The 15153-nt window shown below is 39.7% G+C and overlaps 2 protein-coding genes across 3 annotated transcripts in view; one reads left to right on the top strand and one right to left on the bottom strand.

Moving 5' to 3' along the window:
- LOC149724963 (trafficking protein particle complex subunit 6b-like) overlaps positions 1-15153 on the bottom strand; it is a 90947-nt gene that overhangs the window by 51852 nt on the left and 23942 nt on the right. The window lies entirely within an intron of this gene.
- Positions 4390-15087, top strand: LOC149724968 (serine/threonine-protein kinase PLK4-like). 2 transcript variants are annotated; one of them, XM_089891853.1, is made up of 14 exons: positions 4390-4880; positions 5618-6034; positions 6366-6567; positions 7602-7698; positions 9981-10139; positions 10326-11609; positions 11748-11897; positions 12353-12463; positions 12652-12788; positions 13060-13175; positions 13455-13716; positions 13978-14264; positions 14415-14601; positions 14742-15087. In XM_089891853.1, exons 2-14 carry the CDS (start codon positions 5653-5655, stop codon positions 14860-14862), a joined length of 3495 nt encoding a protein of 1164 aa, XP_089747979.1. In that variant the 5' UTR covers positions 4390-4880; positions 5618-5652; the 3' UTR covers positions 14863-15087. The 2 variants fall into 2 exon arrangements, with proteins under 2 accessions (XP_089747979.1, XP_089747978.1); XM_089891852.1 differs by lacking the exon at positions 4390-4880 and adding an exon at positions 5121-5310.

The raw sequence follows: 15153 nt of genomic DNA, 5'->3' as shown, positions 1-15153 counted from the left end.
TCGAATTCAGTTCGGGTGAGATGCGAACATGCGGCGGTGATTCGAACATCGAATTCAGGTCGGGTGAAACGCGAACGTGCGGCGGTGATTCGAACATCGAATTCAGGTCGGGTGAGATGCGAACGTGCGGCGGTGATTCGAACATCGAAGTAAGTTAGGAACACGAGTCCGGGCTATACATTTCATAAACACACAAATTTACCGCAACTTCCAAAAGTTCAACTTCTATCTTTTGCGCGAAGATATACGCTCGGTAACAGGCTAAGCATAAGTGCTCTGCAGCGCCACCTTACTGTAGCACAAAATTGCGAAATTCCTTGAGTAATCTGCTGTTGGAGATTTTAAAAACTATGTCCGCCTGTGCAGTTGTATTATACTTTGTACAGATATGTGTCCGTAATAAGGATTCAGTTATGTTTCAGATGACTTACTACACTAATATGTATGTAAAAACAAAATATCCTTTATTACAATCAGAATAAAAATATGTTGTAATAGTTTGGCATAATCACAGTTCAACAGAGAGAATTGTTTAAATACACAGTAAAAAAATTTGTTTAGAAACACAGTAGAAAAAAATGTTCAGATACACAGTAGAAAGAATTGTTTAAGTACACAGTGGAAAGAAGAACTGTCGTACTCCACCGCCCCACTCTACTATATAAACTTAATTTTCCTGCATGTCCAATTCTCCTTGGAATTCAGCCAATCATTATTTTCTTCCATCACAATCTTTATTTGGTTGCATTCTATATGAATTTCTCTGAAAAAATTAAATACTACTATTTTAAACCCCTTTATTATATGATAACAAGAATACAAGTGAATGTAAACTGAGTACATGTCCACAAACAAAAGACACACTAAAAGTGTAAATCAAAGTACTATCGAAAAAGCTTTTTTCCTAATTCATTACCAAAACATAGTTTGACCTTTAAAGCATACCTATGTATATGCATGTATTATTGCTTTCTTAAACCATAAGTCTGGAATGTGGAACCTATGTGAACAGATATAGGATAAATTCAATCTTGGCATGATTGTTACAACTTTTTTCGTGACTTTCCATAACATAACAATCCATTTGTAACAACAATCAACTAAAATAATCCAATCGTAACAAGCATGCTAGGAAAAGCCAGGTGACTATTATTTTGATTGCTTGTACTTGTTTACCAAGATATATTTGCAAAATGTAATCTTAGCCAAAAAGTTTCCAAATCCATGGCTCACAGCCTCACAATATACTTATTTCCTCAAAATCTAAACACTTACTGGTGCAGCAAAAGTTTTAAATTTTCTTTATATTGAGTCATTTTCTTGCATGCTGCTGGGCCATATCCGGACGGGCATTTAAATGGTATCCGACCGGGCAAACCATTCATCTTCAATCCAAACTCATAGATTTTTGAATATGGCATTCTTGCTGTTTGCCCAACAGCTTCTGCTGTAAAGATTAAATTTTAAGTATTAGAAACTGCAATACAAAATCTTGACAGCAATATAACAGTTTAAATAAATACTCACAATATTTTTCATTGTAGATTTTTTTAATCTCTGTTTTAAGTTTTCTTAGCACTTCGTGCTTATTCTCTTTTTCTTGTGGAATAAACACATTAAGTCACATAGAGCGGAGAGCTAAATTTGGTATTAATATTTTATTATATAGCTATTATAGTTTTTTTTAAAATGAAAGGTATCAATTGAGCAGGAGTACTAGTTTTTGAAATAAACAAAAGATGTTTAAACGTGAACACACCGGATATTGGTTCATGTGGAATAGACAGGTGGAATAGTCACGGAGGGGAAGTAGCCGGGGGGAATGGTCACGGAGGGGAATAGTCATGGGGGGGAAGTAGCCGGGGGGAATGGTCATGGGGGGAAGTAGCTGGGGGGAATGGTCATGGGGGGAAGTAGCTGGGGGGAATGGTTACGGAGGGGAAGTAGCCGGGGGGAATAGTCATGTGGGGAAGTAGCTGGGGGGAATGGTTACGGAGGGGAAGTAGCCGGGGGAATAGTTACGGAGGGGAAGTAGCCGGGTGAATAGTCATGGGAGGAAGTAGCCGGGGGGAATAGTCACGGAGTGAAAGTAGCCGGGGGGAATAGTTACGGAGGGAAAGTAGCCGGGTGAATATTCATGGGGGGAAGTAGCCGGGTGAATAGTCATGGGAGGAAGTAGCCGGGGGGAATAGTCACGGAGGGAAAGTAGCCGGGGGAATAGTTACGGAGGGAAAGTAGCCGGGTGAATATTCATGGGGGAAGTAGCCGGGGGAATAGTCACGGAGGGGAAGTAGCCGGGTGAATATTCATGGGGGGAAGTAGCCGGGTGAATAGTCATGGGGGGAAGTAGCCGGGGGAATAGTCACGGAGGGGAAGTAGCCGGGGGAATAGTTACGGAGGGGAAGTAGCCGGGTGAATAGTCATGGGAGGAAGTAGCTGGGGGGAATATTCACGGAGGGAAAGTAGCCGGGGGGAATAGTTACGCAGGGAAAGTAGCCAGGTGAATATTCATGGGGGAAGTAGCCGGGTGAATAGTCATGGGGGGAAGTAGCCGGGGGGAATAGTCACGGAGGGGAAGTAGCCGGGTGAATATTCATGGGGGGAAGTAGCCGGGTGAAAAGTCATGGGGGAAGTAGCCGGGGGGAATAGTCACGGAGGGGAAGTAGCCGGGGGAATAGTTACGGAGGGAAAGTAGCCGGGGGAATAGTCATGGGGGGAAGTAGCCGGGGGGAAGTAGCTGGGGGGAATGGTCAGGGGGGGAGTAGCCGGTGCATAGACACGGAGGGGAAGTAGCTGGGAGGAATAGTCACAGAGGGGAAGTAGCTGGGGGGAATGGTCAGGGGGAGGAGTAGCCAGGGGGAGGAGTAGCCAGGGGGAATAGTTACAGAGGGGAAGTAGCCGGGGGGAATAGTCACAGAGGAGAAGTAGCCGGGGGGAATGGTCAGGGGGGGGAGTAGCCGGTGCATAGTCACGGAGGGGAAGTAGCCGGGGGAATAGTCATGGAAGGAAAGAAGTCGGTGCATAGTCACGGAGTGGAAGTAGCCGGGGGAAATAGTCATGGGGGGAGGTAGCCGGGAAAATTGTCACAGGGGAAAGTAGCCAGGGGGAATAGTCACGGAAGGGAAGTAGCTGGGGGGAATGGTCATGAGGGGGAAGTAGCCGAGGGAATGGTCATTGGGGAAAGTAGCGGGGGGGAATAGTCACGGAGGGGAAGTAGCCAGGGGGAATGGTCATGGAGGGAAGTAGCCGGGGGGAATGGTCATGGGGGGAAGTAGCCAGGGGGGATAGTCACGGAGGGGAAGTAGCCGGGGTGAATAGTTAGTTAGTTATGGAGGGGAAGTAACCGGGGTGAATATAGTTATGGAGGGGAAGTAGCCGGGGGAATAGTCACAGAGGGGAAGTAGCCAGGGTGTACTTAAACACATATATGAAAAAGGTAACGCTCAACCTGTTTTTAAGCAATTACAGACTAAATTATGAATGTGTCAATTGCTATTAAGATTGATTGGGAAATGTTTAAATATACAGCAGGGGCGCAGGGCTACTTTTGGCACAAATTTACGCTCTTTAGTACAGACTGCATCGTTTGGATGAAAAAAAAAGCTTAAAAGGTGCACTGAATGAACCAAATCTGGTAATTGGTACTCTATTAATAACTTAAAACAAAGCAAGAATATGTTGCCAAACTAATGCTGTTTACCTTTTTCAAGTCTACAATTCACTGCAAATACCTACAGCCACGGTCACCCTAATTAATTATATAACTGTTTTGCCAATGTAATAATTTAAATGCCTCACGTTTTCGCTTTATAATCAACATCACGCACTTAACCATATATAGCGTTAATCGCGTACCGCTATGGTATGAAAGTATTATTTTGCGCCCATTCATGCGCTAATATTTGTCGAACTTTCTCTCATTTCTAAGGCTAATCACGAGTCGAATCGGGTGGAAGAACAAGAGAGACAAAAGCGAAAAGGCAGGTAGTAACGGTAAAACCATAGTACTCTCTTATGGTAGTCCAGCTCTTTGCTCCTGTTTGTTTCTTTTGTTATGACGTCACATTGTGGTCACGCATGAAAGTACTATGGTAAAACATTAAAAGAAACCACGAAACTGCAAAGACAGATTTTTTTATTGAATACAAAACTGTGTTTGATTTAACGCAAAATTAGGATTTCCTACTAAAGTTACCTATGTTATCATTTCTAAGCTGTATACAAAGGAAGTTACATTCATTCATATAATTTATCGCTTTAGAAAACTCCCCAGTTGTAGCGAAATAAATTTAACCGCTGACACGAACCGAAGTGAGAACACAGCAGGCACAAATTTTAAAATATCGCAACTTGTCGTAAAGAAAATCCGTAATTTGCTAAAATTCTAAAACAAACAATTTAACTCACCCGCACACAAACTGGTTCACTCACCGCAGCTAAGTATTGTTTCGAAAAATAACGAAATATTCAGTTTACCGAATGATTCCCAATGCCGATGGTCTGTAAACAATGAAAGGATCAAGTTACATCATACAATCGTTTGTATTGTTACGAATACTAGTGAGGCAAGAATAGACTGGATTGCTAGTTGACTACAGTCAGTATATTTATCTTGTTGTTTAATACGCGTAGATCCAATATACTTCAAGTCTTAGTATTTATGTCTTAGCAAATAAATTAACGAACCCGCAATAACTATACAGCGCAGAATGTCAAAATAAATGTCAATGGTATTTTTGTTTCAGTAAACATTCGCTAGCCGACGAAAACTGAATTCTAAACGACAAGTCTAGGCATGCATGGAAGGAAAATATACTGGAAGATTGGATCACTTGAATTACTGCATAGAGGTGGAATGATGTACTAGTGTCAGTGTGTGGGTAGGTAGAATATGTCACTTTTCTATGAAGTTTTATTTTTTTAACAAAATTTACCAAAAGCTATAATTCAGGACAAACAGTAAAACATACTTGGTTTAACTGAATTTCTTTCTGTTAGCAATGTTTAACACTACAAAAGTAGATAAGAATATATTTTAGTATTTTAGATAATATTTAAAAAGAAAAAAAAACAAACTTATTCATATAAATATTTAATATTTATATATAATACCTGGAAGTCAAATACAAGTTTTATTACCTAGTGAACCAAAGTGGTTTTATTGCTGGTGCAATACTCTTATGTACCTATTGTTAGGATTTTGTGTGTAAAACAATGAATGTGTGTCAGTTTTTATTTTCCAATTTCCTGCTATGAGGTTACCATTTCTAAAGGATGTAAAAAACTTGCTTGAGTTTACATTTAGTAGAAGTAAGTCACATTATAATTTATTTTTGCAGTGTTAAATTAGTGGTGGTAATACTGGTTTGTTAATCGTATAATGCTCTCACTACAGTTGATCTAAACATATTGCACCCTTAGCAATCTTAAAATATATACAATGTTTTATTAAGGCACATATACGATTTAAAAACAGCTTCTACTTCTAGAATTGCATATTTTATTTAAAAAATTACTAAAAACTTGAATTCTTTTTCCTAAATAATACTGGAGATGTGACACTCAATTATTGCAATTGCTTAGTATTTTTTATTGTAAAAAATTTTTTTTCTACTAGGTAACTTGGTGTCTATCTTATTCTTCATCTACACAATGCCTCATAAAGTAGCAAAGAAGCTATACAACTCTCATAGTGATCAAATGCCCCCTTATGGAAGCACAATTGCTGAGTATGAAGTTCTTAACCTAATTGGACGTGGCGCTTTTGCTTGCGTATACCGCGCAAAGTGCAGAGAGTCAAACCGTGGTGTAGCGATCAAAATGATCGATAAACGGAGCATGAGGAAGTCTGGGATGGTTTCTCGTGTCCGGAGCGAGGTTGAAATTCATGCCCAGCTCAAGCATCCTTCAATACTGGAGCTGCATCACTGTTTTGAAGATGCTGATCATGTTTATCTCATCTTGGAGCTTTGCATGAAAGGAGAACTGAACCGATTTTTAAAAAGTCAAGGAAATTCATTGTGTGAACAACAAGGTAATGCTTTTGACAATTTAGTTTCTTTTGCCTATAAAATATTTAAAAACAAACATAATGTACTATTGGCTCTCTAACTGTAATTTTATTGACATAAAATGTTTAAAACTAAAGTTTTTAGCCTAGAATATCTTTTACCCCGTGTTAAGTAGCATAGCTACACAAACAAGCAGAGCCAAGGTATAATGCATTCACCATATTGATGAATAAGGTTCCTTTTGTTTGATGTCTTTGAACTATTTTATGAATGATACCCAAGATTTTGTTGGTTTAAATACAGTTTTATTTACCTCTATTTTGGCACTGTATTATTATAAACCTTTCCCCACAGTGCGTGAATTCATGGTGCAAATAGTAGAAGGAATGTTGTATCTACATGCACATGGAATTCTTCATCGTGACATAACCCTTGCCAATATGCTGCTTGATGATAATTGCCACATTAAAATAGCTGATTTTGGGCTCGCAACTCGCCTTGCTCTACCTACAGATAAACACTTCACCATGTGTGGTACCCCGAACTTCATATCTCCGTAAGTTAATAGTTTACACAGATCGCAACAGCATGTACCTTTATTTATTTGTATTTAAATGAAAGATAGTTAATCAACAAAGTATAACAAAAAATATGCACATGACATAAGGCAATGTCCCATTATCATGTAGAATAGTATTGTGATGTTTATTGTTTGATGTCCAGCAACAGCATATAATAATATATTACATTTATCATAACTGCCAATGTTTAATGTCAGCTTTGTTTTTAATTCCATGAATATATTCCATATTCACATGAATCACGTTTTTTGTTGTGTACCACATTGGCCCAATTAGGCAGATCTTGTTATCATGCAGATGTTTGCAAATCCCTTTTTAAAGCCTCCATTTAATCCGTGATTTAATTGATTTAATGTTTTTTAATTCGGCCGTTGGGTTCTTTAAATGTGACATGAGGTATGTCGTTTTCAACCGCGATATTTTACGTTACGAAATACGACCCAACTGCGCTAACATGCCCGGGCAAACATACTGCGCCTAAACTTCGTTTCACATACTTATCGACTTGGTATAAACTGCCGTTTAGAAGCCACACACCTTCGACCGACCCCCACCCTTTGTGACGTCACAGTAACGACAATAGGACTCTCGCGGGTCGTAATTTTTTTCGCTGCCGAGTTCAGGCAAGCCTACATTGTGTAACCGCAAGTTTTTGTAAGCGTTTAACGGTCGTACTGTGACGGAACAAGCATGTTTGTTTCGTCATTGCGCGACATAGACTGATCTGTTATATTTGCGTTTGTTTTATGTTTAATGACGACACTAGACAAATACAGCTCCGTGAAACGCCCTTTTCCGTTGGCGTGTGTGTTTAATGTTAAACTGTACAAAGAGATGTTTTTAAACTGTAGCCAATTTTTAAAACCGTTTGCCAATTTTTAAATTTATTATAATCAATGTATTAATTTACCTGCCCAGTTCCAAAAAAAATCACATTTCCCCTGCGTAGCCGCTCGTTATAGCTCAACCTCATTATCGCATCTTTAAACCCAGTTTGTATTTATTGCAGAGAGATAGCAACTCGAAGCGCGCATGGTTTAGAATCTGATGTATGGTCACTGGGCTGCATGTTTTATACGTTTTTGGTGGGCGTGCCTCCATTTGACGTAAGTATATTCAATTTCGGATAAACCGTTGATACGGGTCGTCTCTTCACGCACACTTTTGTTTCTATTAGAAGACTAGCGTAACTTAATAATAATTAAGCATAAATGGCTCGTTTGTCTGCTAGGTGTAGCAAACACGCTTATTTTCTTCCAACTAAATGTAAGTATGTTTTTAACTGTAAGCGTGTTTTAACAACTGTTCCTCGTCGTCTTTTCGTTTAAAATATTTTTAAATCTTTGCTACCGTAATCAAAGAGATAACTAAACTTATTATAGTACTGCGGGGGAAGATGGGACACCTTTAGAACATATTATCCAAATATCCTGATCGTGTTTTAAACAATTAACAACGGTTTATGGGTGTTGTGAGGATACGGTTTTATAATTCTTTGAATGTTCTTTGTTTACTACCAAATGGGGTCAGAATAAAGAATAAAAAAAGTGTCTTATCTTCCCCCGACCTACTGTATATTATTATCAAATTTATTACTACCTAGTGTCCTAGGACTCCCTGTACACAGGGGCGCAACCAGGGGGGCTGTTTTGCTGTCATGACAGCCCCCTTTACCGCAGACACGCACGCAGCCAGAAAGTGCTAAGACGCACACACACGCGTTGCCTTTAATATTACATTCCTTCGCCTGAAATTGAAATAATTTTTCGTTCAATTGTTACGTCACTTGTCCTATTGTAACGTAACTATTAATTATGACGTTTCATAATATAACAATCTGGAGGAATGTGCTAACTGCCCAACCAACCGCGAGATCGAAACATCGTGTATAAGCGTCACATTTTTACGCTCTACGCCGGCGTAGGAAATAAAGGAAGTCGCATGTGGTAGCATACATTCAACACTTAACAAACGAAGCAATCGTTGTGAATTTATTCTCGTGAAAAGTGACGTAATGAAACTCTGGTTCTCGTGCGGTGCCAACAAGATGTTTTTTGGCTTCTGTCCAAGCTCGGCCGGGAAAATACTTTGTAATATTATATTGCAATTTGTGTTGGTTCCAATTTACTGATAGCGTCGCTCCTCGCACTTATATTTGCACCAATTAAAATCCATAATAATCGCGGTTTATCTGCATTTAAACCAGTGGTTACCAAACTTTATCTACTCGCGTACCACTTTTTGGTTCAAGCAGCGTTCTCAAACCACCTACACACTAAACTACTAAAGCCTCGTGAACAACTCATTTTAAATAGTAAATTTAGGAACCGCACGCACACCTATTTTTTCCACGGGCATTCGCAACACAAACTTGGCACTGCCTTTCTCAAAGTTGCGTGAAAATAAAAGTAATTTGCCTATTAAACAGGGCAACAGGCGCGGTAATAAACAACCTAAATATGTTCCAGAAGTAGCACTGCTGTATATTTACGATGTTTTCCTCAGCCAAGCAGCATAATTATTACGAAACAGTAGGAATTCACACGTGGATTCATCGCGTCATAACAGCGATTGTTTGATCTGGGAATTGATTACGTCATAATAGCAATTCACACGTTGATTATTTGCGTCATAATAGCGATTGTTCCCTTGATTATTTAGCCTGCAGGTGCTTGAAAACAGGTTGAATATTTGCCTTTTCACGAATGCGCATAAGTAAAGATAGGCTTGCAAAAATACTTTGTACACGCGTAAAGCAACGCCTAGGTTTAAAAAGTTAGGAACACCGGTGTAGGGAATATAACATGGAATGTCACGCTCTACGTAATTTATGTGGATTAAAATAATGCTTACGACAATCACTAAAAGATCATTTGCGATCGTTTGGTTTGAACTTAATAAGGTGCTCGCGTACCACCTGGGAGGCCTTCGCGTACCATAGTTTGGAAAGCACTGATTTAAACTAATCATCAGAAACAGAAATTATACAAAAACTACAGATCGTATGGGAGCAAATAAAACACAATTGTTTACCAACAATCTCGTTTGTGATGGAACAATCGTAATGGTTTATCAAAGGTATTCTAACGTAAATAATCGTTACATTAACATGCGTTAATCTGCAACAATGTTTCATCTGTTTATATTAATTTAGATACGTCTTTTTAATAATGTAGTGTTAGTTTTAATTTACCGCGTAAAATAGAATATATATTCGTGTGCACAACCAACAAAGGGAGTGTTTTATCGTGTCATAGATAAACGTGGACTGGACGTAAATATGACAGCCCCCTTTTGAACGCGCTGGTTGCGCCACTGCCTGTACATACTGTATACCTACCAATCTACCATTCAAATCTTCAGTAACGTTTATTCCCGACCAATATAGACTGACGCAGTTAAAAGCACACTGAACCGCGTTGTGCTTGGTAACTTTACAATACCTGAGAATATTTCACAACAAGCCAGTGACCTCATCACTAAAATGCTAAGGAAGGATCCTCAAGATCGTATCTCGCTCTCTGCTGTGCTGGACCACCCATTCATGGTATGCATGTGTTATGTATTTAGGGTGACATACCAACATAAAAATAACTGATTGCTTGAACTACATACTCGGTGTTACAAAGTTATTGTTACAAAGTTATTTTTATCTAATTCTAAAGTTTTGCGAGCAATAAAATAACGTTATCTACCATAAAATTAAGTCGCAAAACTTGTACGTGATTTATAGAAACCAGACACGCTAAAAGGTCGTGAGGCGTCAGTAGACAGTGGACATGCGACAATGACAACCAATTCAACGAACAACTACAGTAGGCAAGGCACCCTACACCACCAACAACCAAGCTTTACTGAGTCGAGAAGGCAGCCGCCAAGAACGAGACCAATCGTGGCTTTACCGCCGCAGAAATTGGAACCTGTTCTGGACATTGGTTCGACCTATGAGGAGTCTTACGATGAACGACGACCGGCGGCGAAAAACGGCTTCGGCCGGCCCGAGAACACCGATACCCGGCGGCAGTGGGCGAGTCGGACCCGGGACATGCCGGGCAATCGACCTCCAATGTGGCGGCAACCGGAAGACCGCGGGGAAAACCCTCATGACGTGCGACATGTCCACGGCGACGGGTCTTGGGGTCAACGCACGGACTCGTTTACTAGCGGTACTCTGCCTTCCAAGCCACGCAGTCATTACAGTCAAGGTCGGCACGATCGTTATAAGTCTCGCAACTCAACCTTATCTATTGAAAGCAGTTCGACAGGCAGCGCTCGTCGTTACCCGCGCGAACCGCAGTCGAATGACGTCACCGGATACGACGACACGTTACAGGGGAAATTCCCTGACGCGTCGACCATGCGACCCGACGATCTGTTCTACCCTCCAGGGGGAAGCTTTCAGCCTTACCAAGCCAAATACGAACCAGGATGCTACAAATCGAACACAAGTAATTACTCAAGACCCCGCCACCCGCCATCACCACCTGTGCGGGATTACACGGCCGATGATGATTCGGAATATCACGATATACAACGGCAAGGAGATCCCGCGCATCGTAGCTTCAAACAGAACGGCATAAACCGTTCGTCGTCAATGCAGAACGTTTCACAGACTGAAGATTCGCTGCTACGACCTAACGTAACCCGCGGTTCCCGTTCTGCGTCCTCTCGTCGATACAAAGACAGTTCTATCGCGAACAGCGACCCTGCGGAGTCTGATCGCACCTCAGCTCGTGACTACAGCCATCACTCTTCCAGTCATGGCGCAGTCCGCGGCAGAACAGCCGACAGGATGCGCAAGCATGCCGATTACGCGCCACCAAAACCCGAGCGGTCGCAGTGTAATATTTCCAGCGAAAACAAGCACACTCAAAGCCACAATTGGTATAATGGAAAACAGACGCAAGAGCAACATAATAATAGAACTATTGACCGTACTCCAAATCAAGATAAGGGGAATGACGTCACAGAGCAATCACACACGCAACTCAGAGACGCACGAACCAAGTCAAGCTCGGTAAGCTTGCGTTATGTATATTTTTGAGTACTTTGTTATTACATCCCCAATTGCAAGTGCCAAAATCCATACTTCATACAGTAATACACCCGTTTCAACATAACTTATATAAACTATAATTTGACATCAATTATGCAGAACATGTACAGCAAACCTCCAAAGCCACACCACAGCGTTCATTCCCATGCATCATCCAACACAAGACGAGCGGAAGCGAAATCCCGCGACCTTCCCAACATTAACTCATGCAGACTTCGCACAATTCGACAAAAAGCCAAAAATTCCATGGTGAGAGTTTTTACCCAATTTTGATTTAGCACAAAGAAGACTTAAAACTAAAGTATAAATGTTACTTGTTTTATCCTCTCATGGCCGGAAAACAAGTCATTCTGTTCTCTATAACAGTTGTTTTAGTTGTTCTGTTTCGTACACCTTGTGCCAGCTTACCAGTTATCATGTACGTTTCTTTGTGGTTGATTATTTTTATTATTTTTTCCTTTTTTTTGTATGGCTGATAATTTAGACAACCCATTAGTGACCACTGGGTTGAGGCAATTAACCATTAAGTGTCTTGCCTTAGGAAACATACGCCCATATTAGCAATGATAAGCCTTGAACTCATTACCTCACGGTTAGAGGCAGACGCACTAACGTTGTTATTTTCTTGTTATTTATATCCATTTGGCTTGCATTTAAACAGTTGTTGCAAAATTATAACCGACCCAAACTTTTCCATACACCAGGTCAGCATACTACAGAATGGTGAGGTGTGTCTGGAAATAGTGAACAGCAAAACAGGCAAAGATATTGTTACTGAAGTACTGTGCGTCTCAGACAACGGAAATTCAATAAAGGCAAGTATTCTAATACCTACATTGTTACTAAACCCAAGGTAGCAGGCCTGCCCTAGAAAATATTACAAAGAGCTGAAATTTATTTCCCAGGATAATCTGTGTTTTACCAAAATTTTGACGCCTATGAAAATCTACACCTACTATAGACCTTTAAATCGTGCAAAAATAACAATTTCATTACAAAGCAGATATTTTCACCCACCACCAAAGAACAAAGTGGATATATATTATCCAAACAACCACCCATACCACCAGACTCAACCAATACATATGAGAAATCTACATTACCTGACAAATACCACAACAAGTACAAATATCTAGCAAGGTAGGTAATGTACATGTATATGTTTGTACATGTACAAGTAGGGTGGGGTAAGATGGGACACCTTTCCATTCTATTTTCTCGTCCCATTTGGTAGTAAACAAAGAATATTCAAGAAATTATAAAGTTGTATCCACACGAATCCCATGGAGCGTTGTAAATTGTTTAAAACACATTCAGGATATTTGAATACTATGTGTGAAAGGGGTGTCCCATCTTACCCCCACAGATCTCAAATCAACCCATAACTATAAAATTAGTTTAATTTTTACAGGTTTGTGCAATTGGTACGATCTAAAACACCCAAGGTAACTCTGTTCACAAAGCAAGCAAAGTGCATGTTAATGGAAAACGCACCGGAAGCCGACCTCGAAGCATGTTTTTATAATGGTGTGTTTGTGTGTATAGTTTTCAAAATTATTTAAAAATGCAAAATATTCTCTCAAATCAAACATATTAAGGAAAAGCTACTATTTATAAGGAATTATGTCCTTTAGTCTAAATTTTTTTATCTCTTTATAAATTCTTTTATTATAAATTTCAATACAAGTAAGAACTTAACTAGAAACACATTAATAATTTTTTGGACTACACTTAAAAAAATAAATATCAAGGGCAAGGCCAACCCCACCACCCGGAACCAAGTTGCTAACTTCTTGCATTTTCTAGGCGCTAAGGTCCAACAGAGCAAAGGCAAAACTATGATAATCGATCAGACCGGCAAGCTTATCACACTGGACAGCCAAGATTTGCGTAGATTACCACTCGACCAAAACTGTGAAGCAATTGCTAACCTCACCCCCGAGTACCAAGATATGCTGACTCATGCTCTGACATCACGACAGAAAGCTCTCGACATCGAGTCAGCAATTTCGGTGGTTGAGGAGAATTCGGGAAATGACTCGTCATATTTTCCTATAACTGTATCACGGTAAGTTCATTACGTCATTTTGTCATTATCTATTATCGCTATGCAAAATACTGTTGTTTAAATTTATAAAACAGTGGTTCTCTAAGTACCTTACTTTCTTTGAAGCTAAATTTAAAATTAAAATAATTCCTTGCAAAATGTAAAACTCATTGTGATTTTTTATTTTAAATACAGAGAAGTTTGACAATCTTTTATTGCGTGTTTGTAAATATTTTTATCAAATTTTACCTGATAGTTACCATATACACATTACCAATGCAGGCGACCAACCAATGAAACAACCCGCACCACAAACTTAACCAAAACCGCACTACGTGACAAACTATCCACTCCAACAAGAAGCCCTGAGCCTGTATCAACACCTCGAACCCCTGATAGTTTGCCGACACCATCAATAGCTCCCACCACGTCTCCAAGCGCAGCACCCCCTATTCATTTTACTGAGTCAGTTCTTTCATATCGTTCTAGTGCTACAGCCATGAGCAGGAAACGAAGCGTGCCAAAAGCACCAGCTTCCTCAAACGGGTCGTCTAAAAATGATCACAGAGGTATGTGCCAGCCTTACGATCATTTTAAAAAGCTCAAATTCTTTATTTATTTGTTTAAAAACCTTATTTTTTCCGCAAAGCATATTTTTACGCCACTAACAAGCTCAAATTCTTTATTTATTTGTTTAAAACCATTATTTTTTTCCACAGAGCATGTTTTCACTCCACTGGCCGACTCTAACCAGGTATCCAAGACATTGGAAGTCCCAGGTGTTGGTCGTGCCTCACATTTATGCACCGGTGATATATGGGTTATGTACAATGATGGATCACAGATATTAATGCAGTCAGCTACAACTACTGTGCTCTACTCCCACCCTTCAGGCCGCACAGAAAGGTAGGCAGTCTATTTTTAAAATAAATCTACTTTTAAACTGGTCATTTTTAATTTTTCTATCGATTTTAGTTAAATATAGGCTAAGAAGCATTGATCCTACTTAAAAATATTGTCAAAAATGCATTTTATTTCCTATATAGGTTCGGCCAGTCTGCTAGGTTGCCTGAATACGTGAAAGCCAAATTATCTGACCTCCCTTCTATTGTTGAAATGCTTGTACAGGCGGCCAGAGAAAGCCCCGCTAACAGTGGTTCAAGATAGTGACTTTACATTTACTTTACAATATTTCGCAACATTTTTATCATCCTGTTTTACTTTTATACGCTGCGAAAATATATATTGCTGTTTGTTTTAAGGTTTTTTTAGACGTTTTTTTTATTCGACTGCTGGAAAACGTATTATTGCTGCTGTTATATATCAAAAGTATATTATTAGTTCGTAGCTGCTGTTATATCGATCATAATAAACTGTAAAACTTGTTTGTTATCTAAATGGCCCTTAGATTTTATGAGGAACAGAACAAAGTGTATTGTCTTAGTCTGTGACAATGAC

Source organism: Ciona robusta, chromosome 14 (assembly GCF_009617815.1).
Source record: "Ciona robusta chromosome 14, ASM961781v2".
Classification (NCBI taxonomy): Eukaryota; Metazoa; Chordata; class Ascidiacea; order Phlebobranchia; family Cionidae; genus Ciona; species Ciona robusta.
This window is presented reverse-complemented; position numbering and strand designations above follow the sequence as displayed.